The sequence below is a fragment of the Mauremys reevesii genome, linkage group 2, assembly GCF_016161935.1.
Source record: "Mauremys reevesii isolate NIE-2019 linkage group 2, ASM1616193v1, whole genome shotgun sequence".
Lineage (NCBI taxonomy): Eukaryota > Metazoa > Chordata > Testudines > Geoemydidae > Mauremys > Mauremys reevesii.
In genome coordinates this window covers 62,739,427-62,763,538 of record NC_052624.1, presented here as the reverse complement: position 1 = coordinate 62,763,538, position 24,112 = coordinate 62,739,427, and the positions used below count along the sequence as shown (strand labels likewise).

The window sequence follows — 24,112 nt, the reverse complement described above, 5'->3', positions numbered from 1 at the left end:
AAGCCCAGAGCGTGTTTCATATATGTGGTATGAAATAAAAAGCCTTGAGAGACTTCAGTCATCTAGCCCAGAGCCCCCATCAAACCCTGAACCCCTCATTCCTGGCACAACCCCAGAACCCAGAGCCCCTCCCACACCCCAAACACCTCTTCCCCAGCTCCGTCGGGTCGCAGGCATCAACAATTTTCTTCAACTGGGTCCCCAGGAAAAAAGTTTGAAAACCACTGTTCTAAGAGATGTGACTACTAAAAGAACTTGGACATATATAGAAAGAAATCTTTTAATGTACAAACACAGTGTGAATGGAGTATTGTATAGGAGCAGACTATTACTCTGTCAGGGGTAACTTTTTGCATTATGAGGAGGAAAGTAGGTACTTGGTTATACAAAATATAGTCTTGCATCTGCTGCTCTAATTACTGTAAACATAGGTGCAGCAAATTTAATTCATGCCATGACAAATGGCATATTCATCCAATTTTTCTTTGAAATACAAGTCATCTTGGCATTTCCTTTGTGTGTACAACATCTTACATGTTTCGTATAGCACTTCTCTGAGTTACTGGACAGTGCTGCTGTGGTGTGCTTATACTAAGCTTTTTTTTTTTTTTTTAAACTAGGTCCCAATTTTTGTGTTAGGATACCAGATAGCCACATAACTACATTCTGTATCTGATGCTTATAATACTTGAAAGATAACATTTTTTTGGTGTAAGTTCTTATCACTATGTACTTATTTCTTATAATACCTTTTCAGACCTGTTTTAGGATATGTATAAAAGGGAGAATGATCTATTGTGAATAAGGATGTAAATGCCTTTGCAGATTTCATGGCACAGATAAATCCACATCCTAAGCTAAAGCTAGTATATCTTCACTCTAAGCAATCATAAGGCAAGTAAGATAGTACAGTTGATTTTACCTGGAACATTTGAGAACTCTTGGCAAATCAGACTTTAAAAATTCTGTTTAAAAACATAGTAAAGATTCTTACAAAAGATTAATTTAAAACAACCTAAGGAAAAATAAGCGACTTTTCTCTTTTATCCAAAGGAAAATTAAGTTATCCAGACTGAAAAAAGACAGACAGTACATCACATATTTTAAAAGATACAAATCATAGGAAGTGTCTGATTCACTACTGCATTCTTTCATGTTTACATAGAAAAGTCAGTGGCATAAGACTATAGAGTAACAGTGTTGAAGCAGATACAATCTATTTCAATATGTATTTAGAGGAAAAAATGTCAAAATAAGTATAAAATTAATGAGCAATCCCAGTTACTTGAGACTACAACTGTGTGTGTGTGTGTGTATTTATTTATTTATGTTGCGAGAGAGAGAAAAAGTCTGAATAGTCTCCAGGATAGGGTAACCAGACAGCAAGTGTGAAAAATCGGGACGGGGTGGGAGGTGGTAAGAAATAGACCCAAAAATCGGGACATCTGGTCACGCTACTCCAGGACCTCTTCAGAAAAGGGAGGGAGGGATAGCTTAGTGCTTTGAGCATTGGCCTGCTAAACCCAGATTGTGAGTTCAATCCTTGAGGGGGCCACTTAGGGATCTGGGGCAAAATCAGTACTTGGTACTGCTAGTAAAGGTAGGGGGCTGGACTCGGGTCCCTTCCAGTTCTTTTAAAAAAAAAAAAAAAAGTACAAAAAATAATTTACACCCCTAAAAAGGGAAAAATACATAAAACCACCAGGAATTTAAGCCAAAGCTTAGATTTGCAAAGTCTTTTTTGCTTTTTAAAAAACTATGCCAGTGCTAACAAACTAAATCAAAATCTAAGGCCACTTTACTTTCCAAGAGTTTATTGTAGTTAGGAAGAAAATATATAATTTTTTTTCCCCCTCCATCTGATCTCAATTTCGGTGTTTTTTTTTTGTTTTGTTTTTTTTTGCATTGATCCTTCAATTTCTCTACAAAATAGGGAGAAGTCTCCTAGTTCCACGTGTGACAACTTATATACCTGTCTGCTCCCTCCAACTCTTTTTCCATACAATTATATCAGTGAAATATTTATTTGCAAATACTGTGTGCAAACTCATTTAAAGGCAATAACTCCACACTAAGTAGAAATTCTACTTCTGCTTGTGGCCTGGCATCCTCCAATAACTCTAATTACATTTCAACAGCTCAGTTAAACTAGCAGGTTTTTACTGCTGTAGCTTCTCTGTGCTGACAATTTACTATATTTATATATAAAAAACCATCCCAATAATTAAAGATGCAGGCCACATGCACAAGTCTCAAAATATTACAGTTTGGGTCTTTAACATGTTCATAAGCATTCTTAGCCTCCAGCATTTATGCCACTATATTGACCACACTGTCCGGAGAATGAGTTCTAAATAATGTGATCTTATTATTATTTATTTTTGTTTCTGTTCTTTTTGGTTATCTTGTTTCTGTTCTGGTGTGACCAGTCTCTTAGGTATTATCAAAATGCTGCCATTACTACTGCAGTGAAGATCATACTGGCTTGGATTAACAGGTCTGCCCTGGTCATCCCTTAACCTACTAAAAATTACATAATAAAGGTCATATAGTTTTTGCTTCATAAAGCTAATTGATTTATTGCACTGAGATTTCTGCTTCTTAAGGCTTTCTTTTTGGGCTTGAAGCTTACACACATCATCTTCCAAGTTCAGGATCACATCTAGTTTACGTTTGCGGCAGTTCTGAGCAGCAATCTTGTTTCTTCCTCTTCGCCTTATGTCACGTATAAGTGATAATTGAGTATCTGTCAGATAGAACTTCGATAACATGTTGCTGAACACATCAATAGGCATGCTCACAATTTCATGTACAGAAAATGGAATTCTCAGGGCTTTCACATGGCGTTCATCATGGATAAGATTATCTGTGCTATTGAGGCACCTGCCCTTTACTTTGTTTGATTTCCCAGATGATGAAGAATGATGCTCAGAAGTGGATGCTAATTTATTTGGCAGCTGATTGTAAGTATGGTTATGAAGAATATGTTGAAGTGTGGATTCCTCACAATAGTCTGAATTGCTTTGATAGTCCAGATGGCAGTGTTTACTATGCTCTGGGTAATGACCCCCTTCAGCTCCTAAGCCATTGTGGGAAGTATATTCTATATCACCACTGTATCCAACAGCACCTTCACTGCAGGTTGAAACAGATGACGAATCAGAATTGTTTGAAGAGGTTGTGCTCTGGCTTGAATTTAAAGAAAGTCCAGAATCTGAGCCAGGTTCTTGAAAAAGCTGAGAGACTTCTATAGGATCAAAACCTCCTTCCGATGCTAATGCCATTAGATTTATCTCATCAAATAGGTTCTCATCAAGGTCTGAAAGAAGATCCTGGTGTGTTAGGTTCCTAATGTCAACAGATGGAAATAACCCCAAATTAGTCCCATTAAGTAATAATTCAGGGTTTGTGATGCTAGAATTTAACTGCAGAAAGGACTCTTGTCTCTGTACACTCCTTATTTCTGGATTTACCCTAGTGCTGTGGTTTGATCTTAGTAACATAGCTTCATGGAGGAAAACATCATGGTTAATAGCGTGGGTCAAATTTACAGTGTAGTGAGAGGATGATGAATTCATGCCTCTACTACTACTAGCTACAGGTTGAGTATCTCCCAGTGAAATCTCCTAAAAGGAAATGGAAAAAAATACATAGAATCAGCAACTTTTCTAATTAAATACTTCTAAATTCCTTACCTATACATATACACACTTTTTTCTTTCTTTCAATATTCTCCCTCCTATTAGAATCCACAGTAGCACTAAACTTTTCTATATTACCTGGTCTGGAAAAACTATTTCCTACTTACACATAGGGTCTATCTAGTCTACGACTGTAGAATTTCCCACAGCCTTCATCCCTTAGCACAGAATTGTCCTCTCAAATTTAAGAGATTAAAAACAAATGTTTTTAGCCCTCATCATTGTGAAACTAACCGTTTAAAAATATGAGCAGAGTCCAACCACTACAGCGCTGTCTTTCCAAATCTGCTGACAGCTTGAAACAAGCTATGCGAGTTATGAACTGCCACATTCAGCATAATGGCTTGATAAATTGTCCTGTTTAGTTTTAAGATGTCAACATTAGCTATTCTACTGCTCATTCTGGAAGACCTATCCAGTCAATGTGCTTCTCTCTCACTCTCAGGGTATGTCCTCACTGCAGAGATAACTTGTGATTAGTACCCAATATAGCCTAGCCCACACAAGAGCAGCCACACTGCAAAGCTTTAATCAAATTACTGTGTCCTTACTGGTGCTGCACTCACCCGTGTGTGTTGCTAGGACTTCTGGGGACATGTCTTTCCCAGTGAATGGTGGGAGAACATGTCTGCCATTCTGGGCAGATGGGAGGAGTTGTGAGAAGGCACTGAAGGATTACCAGCATTCTAGTGATTTAGCCTGAGTCCTTCCTGGGCAGAGGGGCAGCCTGAGTGAAAGCGTCACTTGGACTTTAGCCTATACAGAAGGATGGACAGCTAGCCTGGTTTGAAAGCACCATCACACTCGGGTCACATATTTGTGTGTGGATTGGAAAGGTGTTAGGGGCAACACCTGAGTAACAGCGTGGGTTAACTGTACAGTAAAGACACACCTTTAAACTGCCTTCCTTCTCATCCACTAAAACCACCAATTGTTCTCTCTCCTGCTGTCAAAACCTCCAGGTTACTATCTCCATCAACACCTTCAACATTTATATATAAAACTTCTAGCATTTCCAGCTAATGCAAAATAGGGGGAAGCAAGATTGTATTATTCATTATCATATTGAATTCATTATTATTATTTTATCTTTCAATATAAATGAAGCTGCTGCATAACCTCCAATTTCCAAGTGCCAAAGAATCCAGGGACCTTGTCATTGCATTTAGATCCACACTGTTGCAGAGTACACAGGCCTTGGTTATATTTTGTAGCTCCTACCAGTACAAAATAATTACAACAGATTGTAATGTCAATTGTTGACTCAGTCTCTAGCACTCAGTGTAGCTCCTCTGATTCTTATCAAGTCCAATGTTCAAAAAATAGTCTTAAGACTAACTAAAAGCTGGTCTTTTTTTTTTATATATTAAATGAAGTAGTTTCAAGTATTAAAAGTGCCCCTGACAAAATCTGGCAAATTTTAAGCCACATTTTCTTACTTTTGGAAAGAAAAAAAAAACTTGCTGTGCAAAAGACTAGGGCAAACAGATAAAAGACCTCACTGCACACAAAATACTATCAAATGCACAAATTAAAAACAAGAAGAAAGATTTTCCCCCTTTAATCTCTGTTACGTACCAAATGTTAGTAACATTTATGGAAAGTTAGACACAAAACATACTTTGAAATATATAAAGTAAGGTTTGAGAATTTAGATAAACTCTGATTCCTTTAAAAGCAGCAAAGAATCCTGTGGCACCTTATAGACTAACACGGCTACCCCTCTGATATCTGATTCCTTTACAGCTTAGTTTATGTACAGTGCTTCATTGTGAATATATCACAGTACATAAAGATAACACTTTAGTAACACAGGATTTCTAAAGCATTCAAAATGAGCTGGGAAGTGGGGAGAGACCCTTTATCAAATAATGAGGTTTTCATATTTTGCAGATTTATGTAATCTGATATTCAGATTTATCTGTTTATATTCTGAAACTATGCTTGTCCCAGTATTTTGCATATTGTGAGGGCCTATTTCTGCTTTCTGTTATGCAACTGCAACCCCCTTTGCAAACAGTGGGATTTACAAACACATAACAGAGCAAAATTAGACCTACTGACCGGTCCAGTTACAGAACCAAGTCTGGAGCCAGAAGCAGGATTTGAAACAGAAAAGTATTATGAATAAACCAACGAGCATATAACACGTCATCTCTACCAGAACAGAAAAATGTTAGGTTATGAAGTTCTGTCTAATGGTTATTTAGGGGATGGTAGGAAGGATTTGTTTAAAGTCAGATGACCCATACTTGGCTTCATCATCTAGACGGAGCCAATGATGTTCTCCACCTCAGCAACTGTGAAGTGTATGGCAAGGTGTCCACACAGTTAAATCCTACATATTTTCACTTCCAAATGGGCTTATCAGACTGCAGCTCATTAAGCAAATAATCTCAGATGCACTTGCACAAGTCAGATGTGTGTATATTTTTAGAAGAACAATATATATACACCTAAAGTTAATATATGGAGATGTACCTATCTCATAGAACTGGAAGGGACCTTGCAAGGTCATAAAGTCCAGCCCCCTGCCTTCACTAGTAGGACCAAGTACTGATTTTACCCCAGATCCCTAAGTGACCCCCTCAAGGATTGAACTCACAACCCTAGCTTGAGTAGGCCAATGCTCAAACCACTGAGCTATCTACTACACTTACCTGTAGCTCAGGTGACAGAAGAAAGTCTTGCCATATTTCTTCTATGGAGTTATCATTTACTAGCCCCGCTGTAGACTGGGAGGTAGAGCTGGTGTTTTCAATTCTGCTCTTAAAAGAAACATGGAAGTTTTTCAAGATCTGTTGTTGTTTTTTTAAACTGCTAGCAATTAAAAGGCGCATGGTTGCTAAACACAGACTGTGAAAATACTGTCAACGTTTGGTAATAAAAGCATGAGTTTGTCTATTTTACATAGATAAACTGTCTTGTTGAATATCATCGAGGGGCACTGGGAAGAACTGGAATTTTGAAACAGTTTTCAAATAATAAGTTATGTGATTTTACAGATTCAGGAAGCTGGTAAGTCATGACTATGCTAAAAGGTAATGACCAGACTACCTTTTTACAACAGAGTTTTCAGATAAATTACTGAACTGACTTGGTGACATACTCTTTGCTTACTCTTTAATTACATTAAATGGACTATCCCAAGTATCCAACTATACCAATTATAATCCATTGCTAATACAGCTGTGAAATTTCACATTTACCTCTAGTGCGTTTTCTGTTTGTGATGACTGGAGCAGCAAACAGTCCTCCAAGAAGGGAAAGGAATCTATGGAATTTCTGTTGCTCTGTAGTGGAGGAAACAAACACATTTTGAAAAGCACAATTCCTTAGAGACAAACAAGGGGTAAAGTAAGGGTTGCGGGGGAAGGGAGCACAGTCCCTTCTTCGCTTAAAAATAGAGGGAGAGCTCCCTCTCCTCCCTTGCTCCTCCCACTCTGGTTTCAGTCCCGTCAGCTCTAACCATCAGACACAAACGAGTGCAAAAGAGCTAATGCAGATTCAATGGTTTGTAATTTTGAACAAGGGTCTGAAATATGCAAAAACCTAAGCAAATCTTGGCTTTCTATCACATCTTCACCATCACGCAGATGCCACACTACCAGTCAGTGGCATCTTTAGGTTAAAGTTTTAGGTGGAACACTGTAATCCCATTAAAATGTAAGGTGTCCCTCAAGCCCCTGCTGGGGCTGCCAGAAGTACAAAAGAGCACAGGTGCTCTCCTTAACTTGCTGCTGCTTTGGAACAGTGCAATATAGTGAGATGCACTGGAGCTGTTGACCCTGCATAGAACCTTCATCTGGAAGAGGAAATGCTATGCTGTTAGGAGGGGCAGAATGATCCTACAACTAAAAGCATCACAACTGCCCCACAAACGGAGCACTTGTGCTTTCCTCCTCAATGAAGCTGCACCCGGTATCCTGACAAACAGTAGAAACACGTTTCAAGCCTCTAAGTCCAGTAAAGATTGAAAACAGACTGGGTAGTAACAGGCAGGGCTGCTGGCGAAGTGACTGTAAATTAAATTCTCAGCTCTCATGTGGAAAAGAAGGAGCAATCCCTTTATTGCAGATTGCAAAGAGACAGGCCAAAAGTGCCTACTTGATTTTAAGTCCATGCTTTAGTGTAACTGTAAAATGTGGCAACCTTGGTGTAATTCCCCCCCCCCCCTTCAACATACAGCAACGCTTGGGTATTGGCAACCAAGTCGCCCAAAATTTAATCCTTTAGGACCAATCCTACATAACACTGAATCCTGTGAGCATAAAGCACCATCTATACTGCGATACGCCATAGTAAAGGTGAAATCAGCATAATTTAGCATCCTTGTCTCAAATATTTATGTGGCTAATTTTGAACGCTTGGAGAGGGAAGGTCTGCTGTCTTCAGAACTAGAATGAACAGAATAAAATAAAAACTCATTTTAAGATGACTGATTTTGGAAGGATTAGAATGTTTCAAGGTGAAACCATATTTGTAAAGGGAGCCTAATTTTTTAGGAGATTGGGAATGTCATATTTACAGAATAGCATCCAGACATTGCCTCTTTACTAATTTTCCTAATAGCACTCACCAGTGGCGGATTAACAAATTTGGCACCCCTACACCCTCAAAAAATTGCCACCTCCCCCCGGACCCCAGCTCACCTCTGCTCCCCTGCGGTAAGCCTGGGAGGCAGGGGGGAGAAGGGGAGTTGTGGCGCGCTCGGGGGATGGCAGAGGTGGAGTGGAGGTGAGTTGGGGCAGGGAGCGGTTCCCTCCCCCCCGCCCCCAAGAGTCACTCCCTGCACTCACCGGCCCCAGCTCACCTTTGCGCCGCCTTCTTCGATCGCGCCGCTACTCACTTCTCCCTCCCTCCCAGTGCTTTCGCGCAGCAAGCCTGGGAGGGAGGTGGAAGGAGGGAAGCACGGCGCGCCTGGGGGAAGAAGCGGGCTGGGGATTTAGGGAAGGGGCGGAGTTGGGGAGGGGTCATGAGCAAATTTGCTGCCCCTGCAAATTTGCCGCCCTAGGCCTAGGCCTTGTTGACCTAGGTGATAATACGCCGCTGGCACTCACAGAACGAATAATAAACCATCTACCCAGGGGTTGTGTGGTTTTTTTGTATCATTACACTTACCTCAGTGCTAGAATCTGTATTTTCTCTCTCTTCCCCCTCAGTTTTTTTAGCCTTTTGTTCATTTTCTTCTTCATTCACCTGCTTTATCTTCTCCTCCCCCTCTTGTGATTCTGATTGTTCACTTCCTTTATGCAGATAATAGTAATCCAAAGCTTCCTGACCAGTTTTCAAGTCTACATCCTGAAGAGTCAGAAAAAGTATATTAATGTCAAAAGTAATCTTTAAAAAGACACCACCGCTTAATTCAGCCATATTATATAATTTCCAGTGAAACATATATCTGATCATATATAAATGTCATGACAAGCTGAGACTAGGACTAAAGTAGGACAGAATCCTGCATGTGTAATACACTAATGTACGCTCTGCATCTCCAGTTTTATATGGGGATACTGACCCTCCCTATGGTATACCTAGATATTCTTCTGCTTCACTCACCAGCAGGGGGTAGTTGAATTGTATAGAGCTGCAAACGATGACCCACAATTGCGTTGGACATAAAAGCAGACACTGCCATAAGTTTTTAATATACAAACATGCTAAGCAGTGACACACAACTTACATGAAATTGTGCTCATGGTGATATGGCAGGAAGGAGTTTGCAATTGCTATTAGAGTAATTGTTTCCATGTAGGCAGTCAGGGAGGAGGGGGGTCAGAATAGTTACTATTGTAATTGTCTGTATATAACTTAAAACTTCATTGCATGGTGGATACATTGTGACTATATTCCATCTCAGTGCGTTATTGTGGAATGACATCCAGAAGACACTGAAATCAGAATAATGTTGTTTCTGGTGTTTGAGAAGAACGGGTAGCAGAAGCATACCTACCGGAACTTTCAAACGAGAACTAAAAAGACAACATCTACAATGGCTAACGCCATTCTCTAGAATGGAATGTTCAGCAACAGCAGAAAAGGTAGGTTCCAATTGAATACCAAGTGTTACCATCTCTGTTCCAAAATTGTATGTTGGAGCACCATGAATTTAGGTTTAAGGCTTTGTTGATCCCCCGACATGAACTGTATACATTCTCCAGCTTGTATCAGTTTCTCTCCTATATAAAGCTTTTTCTGAACTTCAAAAAGTGTCTCTTTTTTTTAAGTACAACTGGATACAAAACACAGACTCAAAACTATTTGAATTGTCAATAAACCTAAAAACATAGACAAAGTATTTTAAAATGTACTAAATGTTCTTGGGAAACAAAGTAACTTAGGACCCTAATTTTATTATACCACTTTTTCAAAAGTCATAAAGGAACCCTTAATTTTAAAAATAGTCTTTTCCAATGGTAAACAGCCCTCAAGTGCATTAATCAATTCCTCTGATGCAAGTCTTTATCATATATATATATATATATATATACACACACACCCACCCACCCACAATATATAATATACAATTCCCAGATACTAATACAGGGCTGCCCAGAGGATTCAGGGGGCCTGGGGCAAAGTAATTTCGGGGGCCCCTTCCATTAAAAAAAAAGTTGCAATACTATAGAATGCTATATTCTTGTGGGGGCCCCTGCGGGGCCTGGGGCAAATTGCCCCACTTCCCCTTCCCCCCTCCCCGGGCAGCCCAGTACTAATAAGGAGACTCCAATATAACTGCAACTGAGAAAATAGTTAGATATGTTGAACTGATCAGAGAATGTGCTTGTTATGAACAAAGATCAGGAAGCAATTTGTTTTTCCAAACACCTGCACATTTTTAAAATATAATTTCCGCCCCCCCCCCCCCCCCGGCCCTCTGTAGTAGAATACCAGTGGAAGGCAGTTTAGGATGTGAGATTTTTAGTCTGCAATAACGAAGGTCATGTTCCTGCACATGCTTACGTGAGTTCAGTAGGGCTACATCTGTGCATACAGTTATTCACACACACACGTGTTTGTACAATCAGAGCTAAGTCTTTAATTCTAGAAAAAGCTGGCCTATATTTGACAAAAATTAATATAATGCATTACTATCTCAATCAAAAACTGAGATATAAAGTCATGGATAAATAGGTAGAAAAACCCTGCAGCAGCTCCCCCTGGCTAGTAGGTGTACAGCATGCTGAAAGCAACACAGTGTGTTCAGCCCAGCATAAAAGAGCAAATCTACCCCTCAAAAGCAACCTTTCTGGATGACTGAGAAGTGGCATGAAGGAATCTTTAGCTTGCAGGATAACAGCCACAATGTGGTGTCCCAAAGGGCAAGCATAAATAGAAAATTATGAATGGGGCGGCAACATATGCAGCATCCTCAGGATTCCTAGCAGAAATGTAAAGGGCGCAACCTCATTCCACCTCTGGGGGATGGGGGGATTGGGCCGCAGCAGCTTTGTGAACAGTAATGGACACGTGTTTGCAGTGTAGATAATGCAAAGCTTTTGAAATTGCATTAGCTACAATGGACATATGCAACAGCTGATAGCCTGCTATAAGCCTATTGTGTAGTTAGGCTAGCCTTTAACAGCTGTTCCATCATCAGGAAGACAAACGCTTTTCTGATGCTTCAGAATGGTTAGTTCCTTTATGAGGGCAAAACCAGTGGTCAAATATTTCTACAGTCTACTAAAGTCAGTGGTTTTCATGCCTTTACTGCCACCACCAATTCAAAGATAGCTTTCAGATCCTTTCCTAGCGCTTCAGGAGGCCAGGACCTGCATAGGCTTTAGCGTTCACATCCAATGAAATCAATGGGGTGGGGAAGTTCACACTTCTCAGAGCCATTGTTTCAGATCAGAGGCGGCTCTAGCCATTTCGCCGCCCCAAGCACGGTGGCACGCCGCGGGGGGTGCTCTGCTGGTCACCAGTCCCACGGCTCCAGTGGACCTCCCGCAGGCGTGCCTGCAGATGCTCCACCGAAGCCGTGGGAACAGCGGACCCTCCGCAGGCACGCCTGCTGGAGGTCCACCGGAGCCGCCTGCCGCCCTCCCGGCAACCAGCAGAGCGCCCCCCGTGGTATGCCGCCCCAAGCACGCGCTTGGCATGCTGGGGCCTGGAGCCACCCCATTTCAGATTGTCCACAGACTCAGGAAGACAACTCTGCAGAAGTCATATTTGGAAGATTTTCTATATAACCATAAGGGCTAGAGCCACAGCATATTGCCTCTCTATAAATTCATGGTACACCCACATCTTGAATACCGCATGCAGATGTGGTCGCCCCATCTCAAAAAATACATATTGGAATTGGAAAAGGTTCAGAAAAGGGCAACAAAAATGATTTGGGGTATGGAACATCTTCCATATGAGAAGAGATTAATAAGACTGGGACTTTTCAGCTTGGAAAAGAGATGACTAAGGGGGGATATGATTAAGGTCTATAAAATCATGACTTGTGGAGAAAGTAAATAAGGAAGTGTTAGTTACGCCTTCTCATAACACAAGAACTAGGGGTCAGCAAGTGAAATTAATAGGCAGCAGGTTTAAAACCAAACAAAAGGAAGTATTTCTTTACACTACTCAGTCAACCTGTGGAACTCTTTGCCAGAGGATGTTGTGAAGGCCAAGACTATAACTAAAGTTCATGGAGGATAGGGCCATCAATGGCTATTAGCCAGGATGGGCAGGGATGCAAAACCTGAAGTGTCCTTAGCCTCTATTTGCCAGAATCTGGGAATGGGAGACAGGGGTTGGATCACTTGATCATTACCTGTTCTGTTCATCCCATCTGAAGCACCTGACATTGGCCATTGTCAGAAGATAGGATACTTGGCAAGATCAGTGGTTCTGATCCTATTTACCATTGCGGGCCACATATGCAGCTCTCTATGTATTATGTAGGCTGCATCCACACAATATATATACTATCTGTATGGCCCTGAGGATGTCACATGGGCTGCAGCTGTGTGCTGATTGGGCTGTAAGTGGCCCACAGGCTGCAGGTTGAGATGGACCATTGATCTGACCCAGAGTGGCCATTCTTATGTAGAGACTTACTCTAAAAAACAAAACAAACAAACAAAAAACTTAAGATCTGTAGGTTCTGAAAATGCCGCATCATGTTGAACAGGCTGCGTGTTTGACAACTCTGGATTAGTGCACTAAGCACAATGCTGAGAGCCAGGGAATCCCAAATTCTATTCTCACCTCTGACACTTGTTGCTTTTAATTACACTAGACCAGGGGTCGGCAACCTTTCAGAAGTGGGGTGCCGAGTCTTCATTTATTCACTCTGATTTAAGGTTTCACGTGCCAGTAATACATTTTAACGTTTTTAGAAGGTCTCTTTCTATAAATCTATAATATATAACTAAACTATAGTTGTATGTAAAGTAAATAAAGTTTTAAAAATGTTTAAGAAGCTTCATTTAAAATTAAATTAAAATGCAGAGCCCCCTGGACCGGTGGCCAGGACCCAGGCAGTGTGAGTGCCACTGAAAATCAGCTCGTGTGAAATAGGTTGCCTACCCCTGCACTAGACAATAGAATTTGGGAGTAAATCTAGTTAGTGGATTAGGCATCAGCCTTGCATCTAGGAGGCCTGGGTTCTTAATCCTGGTTGTGGCATTTGCTTGGTGTGCAGTCTAGGACAAATCACTTAATCTCTCAGCTTCAATTTACCAATCTTTAACATTGAAGTAACAATATGGACTTAGTTCATAAGTAAGGTTTAAAGAGTGCAAAGTATTAAGACACAGGTGGGAAAGAGGTCTCATCTCTAGTAGGAGCAGACAGTACAAACCAGCATTCGCTGCCTTTCCACCCATCATTGCTTCAGGGCATGCATTTCACAGTGAGTCAAACGCTCCAAACTTGACCCTCGATTATGTGTGGACATTGTTTTTATTGCTGGTTATTCACTTTCCATTATATTTAGTTTTAAGCCTGGACTGGAAATACTCACTCCATTGTTGTTGTTAATCTGTGTGTTGCTTTGCTATGGGTTTTTTGTCCCTTTTCCTTTGTAAAACTATAGATAACTTTATCAAAGACAAAAATAGATGTTAACAGATTTCTCAAGCTACAGCTTGCTCTTAAGCTAAAATGCATTCTTTGTCCTGCTAAATTGGCAAGAAGCATCACTAGTTGAACATTTTTGTGATTTTTTTCACCAAGTTCTCTACACTTTAAACAAAGTCAAATTGCACATTACACAAATTTACACCATACAGTACAAGACAGACCTATGCAAAAGAGCTACAGATACTGGTTACACAACCAGCAGTGTCTATTTTACTATGTTTGATTAAGTAATAAAAATACCTAGTTCTTATACAGCTGCTTGCTATCTGATTACTGCTGCTGCTATTTGTCTGTGTACTTTAAATAAAGCTACATATAATTAATTCTACAAATTGTTTGACATCTGCTTAATCTGCACTAAAAAGGAACATGTATCAAGGCAGTCCTCTACATTCATAATGAAACAAAACATCCTTTTTTCCCCTCAGACACAGACATTTAAAGTCCTCTGAAAGGGACATTATCCTTTGAAATATAATCACACTTTTTAAATTTTTAAAGATAAAACAGTAGAACTGGAAATATCAGGATTATGACAATCAGGCTGCCTTGGATTACATATTTTATGTAATGCCATGTCTAGGCATTTTATTAAGATTGCTAAAATTAGTCAAGTTAGTTATTTAGGTTAACTGAATATTATAGCCGTGGCTTCAAATGCACCTAACATCTATTATTATTTCCAATATCTCAATCCTGAAAATGTACTCTGGGCTGCAAATAGGCGCATGCTACTGAAGATACCCTTGTTGGCTTCAGAACAGTCATGAAAGTCTATTGGATCAAACAGACACGGGGCGGGGGGGGGGGGGGGAAGAGGGAAGTATTTACACAGCACTGGGTCTACTACGTCAACCATCATGTTTACTTGAAAACACGCTGTTAAGTGTGTGTATGCAATATACCACACACATTTATACATACGACTCCTCCCTTAGAATGCAAGTAGTGATGGACAGAATTAGAAGCAAAATACATAGTGCTATGATATTTTTATTAACTTACTATAGATTCAATTACTGTATGGTTCATAACTTGAAAAATCACTGACATCCCTTTAAAACATTCAAAAATTAGCCTTTTAAAGCATTTCTAGAAAATATTTAATAGACCTTTAGGTTTTCAGTCAAAGCGTTTGGCCTTGCATTGGCCCTCTACACCAAGAGTTAATTTCTGCCTGAAGGAAAGACTATTAATAGAAAGGACAAAGTGATTTGTAAAATGGATTTTGTTCTGTGTTTGTGCAGTGCCTAGCCCAATAGGAGTCATGGGCCAGGAAGCCAGGTGCTACAGTAATACAAATACTAAATAATAAACCTTGTGAACTGTACAACACAGCAGCTTGTTTATTTACTATTCTCTTCCTTATTCCCTTCAAACTGTATTCCCTCCTGAGTTCTCTTCATCCACTACCTATGACCAAATCTACAACAGAAACTTTTGCCAGTATAGCAATGTCAGTTACGGTGTTGATTTTTGACAACATTTCTATACCAACAAAAGCCCTCATGTAGTTGCAGTTATACCAGCATAAGAGTGCTTTTGTTGCTATAGCTTATTTTGCTCACCAAACTGGTTTAAGTTAAACAGGCTTCTACATGGACTTTTTTGCTAGCATAAGCTGTGTCTGCATTTCTAGTGTAGACCATTATATATATATTTGGAGATATACCTATCTCATAGAACTGGAAGGGACCCTGAAGAGTCATTGAATCCAGCCCCCTGCCTTCAGTAGCAGGACCAAGTGCTGATTTTCCCTCAGATCTCTAGGTAGCCCCCTCAAGGATTGGGCTCACAACCTTGGGTTTAGCAGGCCAATGCTCAAACCACTGAGCTATCCCTCCCCCCACTTTCCTATCTACAGCCCCATCACCCTCCTCTTTCCACCTCCACACTCCTTCTGCAAGTCGTCTTCTCCCATTTCCTGTTTCCTCTCCTCCATCTTTCTCATCAATCTGCACTTTGACTTCCAGCCTGTTGACTCGTCTAAGGCCATTCTCACTAAGTTCTCTGCCAAGTTCAAGGGCCTTTTCTCTAGCCTCATCCTGCTCAAACTGTCTGCTGCCTTTGACTATCAGTTATTCCCTCCTCCTTGGGCTTTTGTAATTCCGTTCTTGACAGGATTCCCCTTCGTAGCTTCTCCTCTCTAATAGAGTCTCCAGGCTCCCTCCTCTTCTTCTTCTCCTACAACACCATACCTCTGAGCAACCTCATCCATTCTCATGGTGATAATTAAAGTCTCTATGCTGACAACTCCCATATCTACCTCTGTTCCCTATCCTCTCTGTTCAGTCCTACATCTGCAAGTGTCTCTAGACATCCAGGAATAAATATAGTCCCTCCCTCAGGCTGACCATAGTGAACAAAGAACTCCTTTTCTCTTTCACCTGTCCTCCTCCCCCAAAATACCCATCTCACCACTCTCCTCTTTATCATGGTCAACAATGCCCCAGTTCTCACAGTTGGTAAATCACACAACCTTGGTGCTATAATTGACTCCTCTTTCTCTCCTTTTCCACTACTCCCATCCTGTCAGTACTTTCTCTATAAGAAAAACATCTGTCCTTTCCTTACCATCCTTACTGCTAAAACCCTGGTAATTTCTCATGTCGTCTACTGAAGTCTCTTTCTTTTGATCCTTCCCAATTAGCAGTGTATCCTCCCAAGTCCATCTAACTTGCTGTAGAAAAGTGTTCTTCCCTGACCACTGCTCTGACTGGGTCACCTTCTCTTTGAATCACTGGTCCTGACTGCTGATCTGCTTCTGCATCAAATTCAGATTTCTTTGACCTCACCTTTGCTCCTGTCTGCATTTCATTTCCTGCAATTCACCCCCTAGCATGCCTCAGCATGCCCCTGACTCTCTCCCATAAATGCCTCTTATGCACATCCTACACCCAGAGTGCCCTCCCACATGTTTGAGATTGCATTGCACACATCAAGACACTTCTTAAGGTTTAGCCCTCCAAGTCTGACCCACACTCTATTGTTCTGGCCCTCTTGCTTCACTTGGCTCTTTCAAACCCTAGGCACACTGCAGCATGCTGTAAGATGCACAATCAGAACACACCACCACTCAGTTTTGGGTCCAGCATTAGTCAATATTTTCATTCACGGTGTGGAGAGCACGCTTATAAAATTTGCAGATGACACTAAGCTAACAGAAGATTGCAAGCACTTTAGAGGACAGGATTAGAATTCAAAAGAACCTTGACAAACTGGAGAATTGGTCTGAATTCAACAAGATGAAATTCAATAAAGACAAATGCAAAGTACTTCACTGGGGGGGGGGAATCAAATGCACAGCTACAAAATGGGGAATAGCTGGCTAGGCCGTAGTTCTGCTGAAAAGGATCTAGGGGTTATAGTGGATCACAAATTGAATATGAGCCAACAATGTGATGCAGTTGTAAAACAGCTAATATTCTGAGGTGTATTAACAGGAGTGTCATATGTAAGACAGGGGCGGTAACTGTCCTGCTCCATTCAGCACAGGTGAAATTCTGTGTCCAATTCTGAGTGCCACACTTTAGGAAAGATGTGGACAAACTGGAGAGTCCAGAGGAGAGCAATGAAAATGATAAAAGGTTCAGAAAAAACTGACCTATGAGGAAAGGTTAAAAAATGGTATGTTAGTCTTGAGAAAGGAGGACTGGGGAGGAGGTGCAATGGGGGGGGGCCGAAAACAGTCTTCAAATATGTTAATGACTGCTATAAAGAAGATGACAATCACTTGTTCTCCATGTCCACTGAAGGTAGGACAAAAAGTAATGAGCTTAATCTGCAGCAAGGGAGATTTAAGTTAGATGTTAGGAAAAATGTTCTAACTATAAGAGTAGTTAAACTCTGGAATGGGCTTGCAAAGGAGGTTGTGAAATCCCCATCATTGGAGGTTTTCAAGAACCGGCTGGACTAATACCTGTCAGGGATGGTCTAGATTTACTTGGTGCCGTGGGCTGGACTCGATGACCTCTCGAGGTCCCTTCCAGCCCTACATTTCTATGATCATATATTGTTACCAGCAATATGAATTTAAGAATTGCATTACAAAAACTAAATCTGCATTACTTCACTGAAATGACAACACTCATTGGAAAAAGCAATTATACTGTACAATTCAAATAGTTCTAATTCCATGTAAAGACTTTCAACAAGTTTAAAATTAGGGATCAGGTTATATCCTTATAGTATCCTAGCTCCCTCAACTGCTCTTGCCTTAAAAAAAGATAGCAGAATTTACTGGGTACTATTCACAGGCTGTATATAACTCCCCTAAAATAAGATCCCCAAACATGGACTTGTAGACAGTTATGAAAACAAACAATAACATTATTGAATTAGCCCTTGCTTCCCTGACTTTCATAATTTATAAACAATGTAATTAAATTAATAATTAAAGCAGGCATTTTGTAATTGTGTGTGTGAATTCAGTACTTGCACAAGGTACCAGACAAACATAGCCCTGGAAAATGGAGCTAAGCTACACAGCAAATCCAGCTTGGGTGGGGGACATAGCTTTCCCCAGCACTATCAATGTGTCTCACTCCTGAGTTGGACAGAGTCAGGAGTTCAGCTTCAATGCTTACTCAGGTCTTTGGCATCTCGGCCAAGACTGCGAGCCAGGTGCTGATTAATGCCAGCTGTAATACTGGTTGCTGTGATGTTGACCACATAGGCAAGTAATATAGCCATCACAAGGCTCCATATCCCATTACTAGTCTTCTGACCCAAGCAGTCCCCAACTGTTTCTCTTGAATGAAAAGCAGCAAACCCCAATGCCTCTGAAAGGAAAGTTCTACTCCAATTCTTACATCCCACTCCTGCAAACACTTACACGTGAGTACCTTATGAATGTACACAGTCCCACTGAATTCAATGGGACAACTCTCATGCATAAGTCTTTGCAGAACAGGGCCTTAGATTGTGAACTTCTTTCTTGGACTGTAAGCTCCTTGAGGCAAGGATTGTGTCTTCCTGTGTTTGAGGACCGATGCTATTGCAACATGGATAAGAATGACATAACGTGCTGTGCTAAGAGCTTTAAAACTCCATATTCAGACCTTTTAAGGGTCTGTGGTGTTATCTGATTAAAATATGACCATATCGATCTTTGTTGCAACCACAGTTATATATTTGCAACAAATCTTATACAAAACATGGCATGTAAGCTGTCTATAAAGGTTATGACAGGGGTCGACAACCTTTCAGAAGTGGTGTGCCGAGTTTTCATTTGTTCACTCTAATTTAAGGTTTTGCGTGCCAGTAATACATTTTAACGTTTTTAGGTCTCTTTCTATAAGTCTATAATATATAACTAAACAATTGTTGTATGTAAAGTAAATAAGGTTTTAAAAATGTTTAAGAAGCTTCATTTAAAATTAAATTAAAATGCAGAGCCCCCTGGACCGGTGGCCAGGACCTGGGCAGTGTGAAATCAGCTATGGGCCACTGAAAATCAGCTTGTGTGCCGCCTTTGGCACGCATGCCATAGGTTGCCTACCCCTGGGTTATGATTTGCTGGTTATGATCATGCTATCTATATGCATGTATTGTTTTTGTATTTGAAGTTATGAGTATTGGCTCTATACCTGGATTTCAAATGTTTGCTCCTGGGGTAACGCCCACAAGGTAGTTAGCCAGCACATCTTGGAGGGGCTATGTAAATCAGGTGGCCTATCAAAAGGACACAAGTCACAATGGACCATGGGAGACACCCATCTACACTGAATGGACTTTTCTGTGAACTTTCCATTTGAAGTATAGGTAATGGTTTCCTGTAAAAACTAAGCAAAAGTATGCATGGACATGTGACTTGCCCATGTGACTCCAAACCCCATTTTTTACCTGTAATTTTCCACTAGCTGCTGAGGGCTTTGTTTGAAATAATGGGTATCCCTTCACATGGCAGAAGCTGTAAAAGGCCCAGCAAACACCTCCTTTTGTCTCTTTCCTGCTCAAACCTCTGAACTATGGACTTATACAAATGGGAGCATTCTAACCAAGGGACTGAGGTCTTTCCCATGATTTGGAAGCAACCAGAGACTTATCAAGCCAGCAGTTTATTCCATCACTGCTATAAGCCTGATGCACAAACTTTGCATTTATTTTATGTATTGCATTCCTTTAACCAATTTAACTCTCACCTTTTTTTCATAAATAAACCTTTAGATATTCAAGGATTGGCATCAGCATGATTTTTGGGTAAGATCTGAGTTATATATTGACCTGGGTGTGTGGCTGGTCCTTTGGGATCAGAAGAACCTTTTATTTGATGAGATTCGTTTGAATGAACCACTCATCTTTAAATCCAGTGTCTTTGGTGGTAACACAAGAACTGGAATGCCTAGGGAAACTGCTTTTCTGATTTCTTGTTAGCCAGTGTGGGCGAAACAGAAGTTTACTTTTGTTGCTGGTTTGATATATCTTATGGGGGAATAACCACCAGTTCTGGGGTGTATTTCTCAGCAGTTTGTCCTGAATTTGGTATTCTCAGTTGTGACCCATGCAGGCATGGTCACAGTGCTGAGATCTTTAAAACTCCAAAAGTCACACCTTTTAAGGTATTTTTAGAAAACGGGTCCCACTCATTTGCTAGATCTAGCACAACCCAAAATATTATATTCTTTTTCTACCCTTGTCTCGGTCCCTTTTCCAACATTGACTTTTCTCCCTCTCTGCATTCAAACTCCTCCTTACTTATTTCTTGAGCAATTTTCAGTAAGAATCCATGGGACATCAATTTTAAAATTGTAGCAATGCAAAAATTATAGTCTTCTGCCTATATAATATAATCTTATGTGTGTGATCCAGAAAAAAAAGATGTACATGTTTAACTTTACTCATGTGAGTAGTAGTATGCAGTGAACAGCCTACTCACATAAATGTCACTTTTAACATGCTAAACATAGTTCCATTAATTTTACAAGGCTATTAGTCATTTATACCATTTTTACTTTACAAGCCATATTTTTACTAGATTTTTACTTGATTGGTTTGATTAGTAAGGCAACAGTACATTATTGTGAAGCCTACATTTTATTACAAAAATCCATTTAATGACAGTCTGGTTCCATCACAGTAAATACCAAGGCTAGGCTGATCTCAATTTGTTGTGTAACAATCTAATGCAGAAAAACCTATACAGCTCTACTTGTTCTTAAAGACTGACAAGCCACTGTGTCTTCTCTCAGAGGACTAAAGAGAAAAAACAGGTCAAACTGTATTGTAAATGATTGCATGCCCAGACAGGACACATCAGCCACTGTACTTTTCATTTACAGTGCCACAGCCACACTGTAACATGAGCAGCGTAGACGCACCCTAAGAGTGGGAAGCTGGCAATAGCACTGGACTACTTTTCATGAAAGGCAGAAGTAAAAGCAACAAATTAGCTGAAGTGCCTTGTAATCTTATTTATTACTGCAGCCACATTTTTACAATATAGGTGGCCTTTAACAGTATGGAGATCATCTTTTGTTAACAGGCTGAAACTTCTCTTCTGTCTTTCATCTTGTGCACAAGGTCTGGCCTTGAAAAGACAGCAGGAATTTCCCTAGAGGATTATTCAAAAACACATTAACAAAAGAGAAAATGACCATACATACTATTTTCAGTATGTGAAAATATCCCCCAAATGTGTCTGTTTGGTAAGGTAACTACCATAATAGAATAAATATAAAGAGAAAGGGTCTTCAATCCTATAAAAGTTTCCAATTACAATGCATTTTATGCCTGTTCATTTATTAGGGAGATAGATAATTTGTTGGAGAAGACACGGGATTTTTTCATTCTAGGAACCCATTTATGTTTCAGCTCAAGAGTATTGAGATTTGGGATTCAGTTTACTAGTCTCTCTCTCAACCATTCTATACTTTAGGGAAGTAGGGCTCCAGAGAGGTTCAGAGCTAAATTAGCACAGAAAATGAATCATTCCTCACTCCAGTACAGTGATCCCTTTTGGTTAGGGTGGAGAAACTAGTTCTGCAACTACCTACACAAATAATATCAATACAGTACAGAATCATAACCAAGCTAATCCTTGTGAAAAATCCTAATATTAAGAAAAATTAGAAGAGGTTTTTTACAATATAAGTATTCTTAATAATTAGACAGCATCAGTTGCAGCTGATCACTGAACTCAAGTTATTGAAAAAATCTTAGCCTTCAGAGATTACAATCTAGTATGCAAAAGTATGGTCATCTAAGTATTATTTTACTTTAGATTTCCAAATATATCAAATACACCACTACCTCGATATAACGCCACCCAATATAACACGAATTTGGATATAACGCGGTAAAGTAGTGCTCGGGGGGCGGGGGGAGGGCTGCGCACTCCGGTGGATCAAAGCAAGTTCGATATAATGCGGTTTCACCTATAACACGGTAAGATTTTTTGGCTCCCAAGGACAGCGTTATATAGAGGTAGAGGTGTATGTTTGCACAACTCAATGTTATTATTCATCTATGTATGACCGCCAACATGGTATCAGATAGTGGGTCTACCACAAGTAGTACTATATAGTGCAGTCCCAGTTTTGATGGATCATGGATAAATTACTTTTAAAAGTGCCCATGTGCATACATTAAGAAAATACTTACAGCTAAGGCTTAATCCTGCAACCCTGATTTCAACAGAATTTAAAATGAGTAAAGTTAAACACATAGTTAAATCTCTGCAGGATTGGGTCCTATAGTCATGTGTCCCTGCTTAGTTAATTAAAAACTGTAGTCTGCTTGATGACCCAGTTGTTCACCTGCTTTTGTTAGATTATAACCTCTCCAGAGCCAAAATTACTTATTTATTTGCTCTACATTACTTATAATCAGTGAGTACAGTTATGGTGCTAGAGTGAACAAATTAGATAATGGAACCTTGTTATCTGTATAGACTTTTTTAGCACACACCCAAGATGAAATCATTTGGTTTTGGAGGTCTTTTTACAGACAGCAGAAAAGTCAAGCTGTGTCCTCACTTCTTGAAGAAGCTCTGACAGTTTAAGTTGCCTCCTTTTCCTTCCCATTCCTCCTTTTGTTACAGGATACACAATAATAGGTCTCTGTCTCCGAGGAGTGAGGGCGGTATTTGCGTCGTCCTCAGCTGGGGAATCATGAAAGAAAACAGCATTTTGAGATCCAGGCTTTCTGGAAGTTCGGCGTGGGTATGTCAGCCGCTCGACATTTAGGATGTGTCCCATTATAGGGACAGGCGCAAGTTGGGGAATTCAGATCCAAACCTGAATCTCCTTTTGCCAAATTTTGTTTTGTGGAAGGGGGCGAGGAGGCCAGCTGGTCCCAGCATTCCGGGCCATCCCCAGTAGGTCTGCAACACGGTGTAACACCCAGTTATTTCATAACCAGAAAAGGGGAAAGTGTGAGGAGCATCTCGCCATGGATGCATCCTCGAGGTAGGGTGGGCATGTATGTATTCCCCCCCCCCATGCTTGGCATGCGAGACTCCTCCTCCTCTCCGATCTGTAGATACCCGCTTTCACCTGCAGAAGGTGAGCGAAGGGGAGGCAGGTCTTCTCCCCACCTCCCCGACCCTGTGGCTCCCCAAGCTACCTCCGGACTCCAAACCCCTGGCGGGGAGCGATGTTCTGTGTCCTCCCCTACCCCTTACCTCTAGGGTAGGGCAGTCACTGCCCCCCGGGCTGGGCTCGGCTCCGGGGGCCGCTGCAACTCCTCCATCCCCTTCCTCCTGGGCCCGCTGCTGCAGGCTGCTCCCCCGGGCGGAGCGGGGGTGGCCGGGGCCCTCCTGGGCACCACTCTCGCTGGGGCCATCTCCGCCGGCGCCACTGACAGGCAAGGAGGGGAGCGCCCCAGTCTCCTCGCCGGCCACGGCATGCACCAGCCAGGCATCCAGGCGGGTGCTGGGGATGTAAGGGCCACCCAGCGCCCGCACCTCCCGGAGCAGCAGCAGCCGGGCCCAGTCCCGCTCTGGGCACTTGGGGTGCGGAGGGAAAGTGTCCGGGGCCCGGCGCCAGGGGAGATTCAGGTCCAGCCGCAGCCCCGCCAGGCTGAGCAGGAGGGTGACCTGCAGCAGCAGCCCCTCCTCGGAGCAGCAGCACCTCGTCAGGGGCTTCATCTCCGCTCACGCAGCTCCCCCAGCGGCTCGCCAGCAGCCGGCCTCCTGCTCCCACCGCCCGCGACGCGCCCCCAGGGAGGCCGGGGCAGCACGTGTGTGGGGCTGTGCCGGGAAGGGAAAGAGAAACCAGACAAAGGAGCCCAGCGCGCTGCTGCCGCTCCGGCTCCTGCAGCGAGCCACGAAGGGACCGGCCCTTCCCTAGGGCGGCGAGTGCTAGGGAGTGGGCCGGGGGCACCCGCTGCCA

At 41.5% G+C, this 24,112-nt stretch overlaps 1 protein-coding gene and 1 long non-coding RNA gene across 3 annotated transcripts in view; one reads left to right on the top strand and one right to left on the bottom strand.

The window, feature by feature from the left end:
- Positions 1–1,619: 1,619 nt before the first annotated feature.
- On the bottom strand, positions 1,620–24,044 carry NFE2L3 (nuclear factor, erythroid 2 like 3). The gene is made up of 5 exons (XM_039521244.1): positions 23,404–24,044; positions 8,823–9,002; positions 6,911–6,994; positions 6,362–6,469; positions 1,620–3,626 (listed from the first exon to the last, which is right to left on the bottom strand). The coding sequence occupies exons 1-5, from the start codon at positions 23,866–23,868 to the stop codon at positions 2,376–2,378; spliced, it is 2,088 nt and encodes a 695-aa protein (XP_039377178.1). The 5' UTR covers positions 23,869–24,044; the 3' UTR covers positions 1,620–2,375.
- The window catches only part of LOC120396420, a 30,711-nt gene continuing 29,302 nt past the window's right edge, over positions 22,704–24,112 (top strand). Inside the window, exon 1 of one of the 2 annotated variants that reach the window (XR_005593121.1) lies at positions 22,704–22,942. This is a non-coding gene — a long non-coding RNA (uncharacterized LOC120396420). Of the gene's footprint in view, positions 22,943–23,298; positions 23,411–24,112 lie in introns of those variants that run through there. The other variant, XR_005593122.1, reaches the window with a different exon arrangement.

Excerpts from the sequence above, each read along its gene's own strand:
- NFE2L3 (XM_039521244.1), bottom strand. The coding sequence starts at position 23,868 with ATGAAGCCCCTGACGAGGTGCTGCTGCTCCGAGGAGGGGCTGCTGCTG. Across the intron at positions 6,995-8,822 it reads ATACAGATTCTAGCACTGAG|AGCAACAGAAATTCCATAGA; the intron begins GTAAGTGTAATG and ends CCTCCACTACAG. Across the intron at positions 6,470-6,910 it reads AAACAGAAAACGCACTAGAG|AGCAGAATTGAAAACACCAG; the intron begins GTAAATGTGAAA and ends GTTTCTTTTAAG.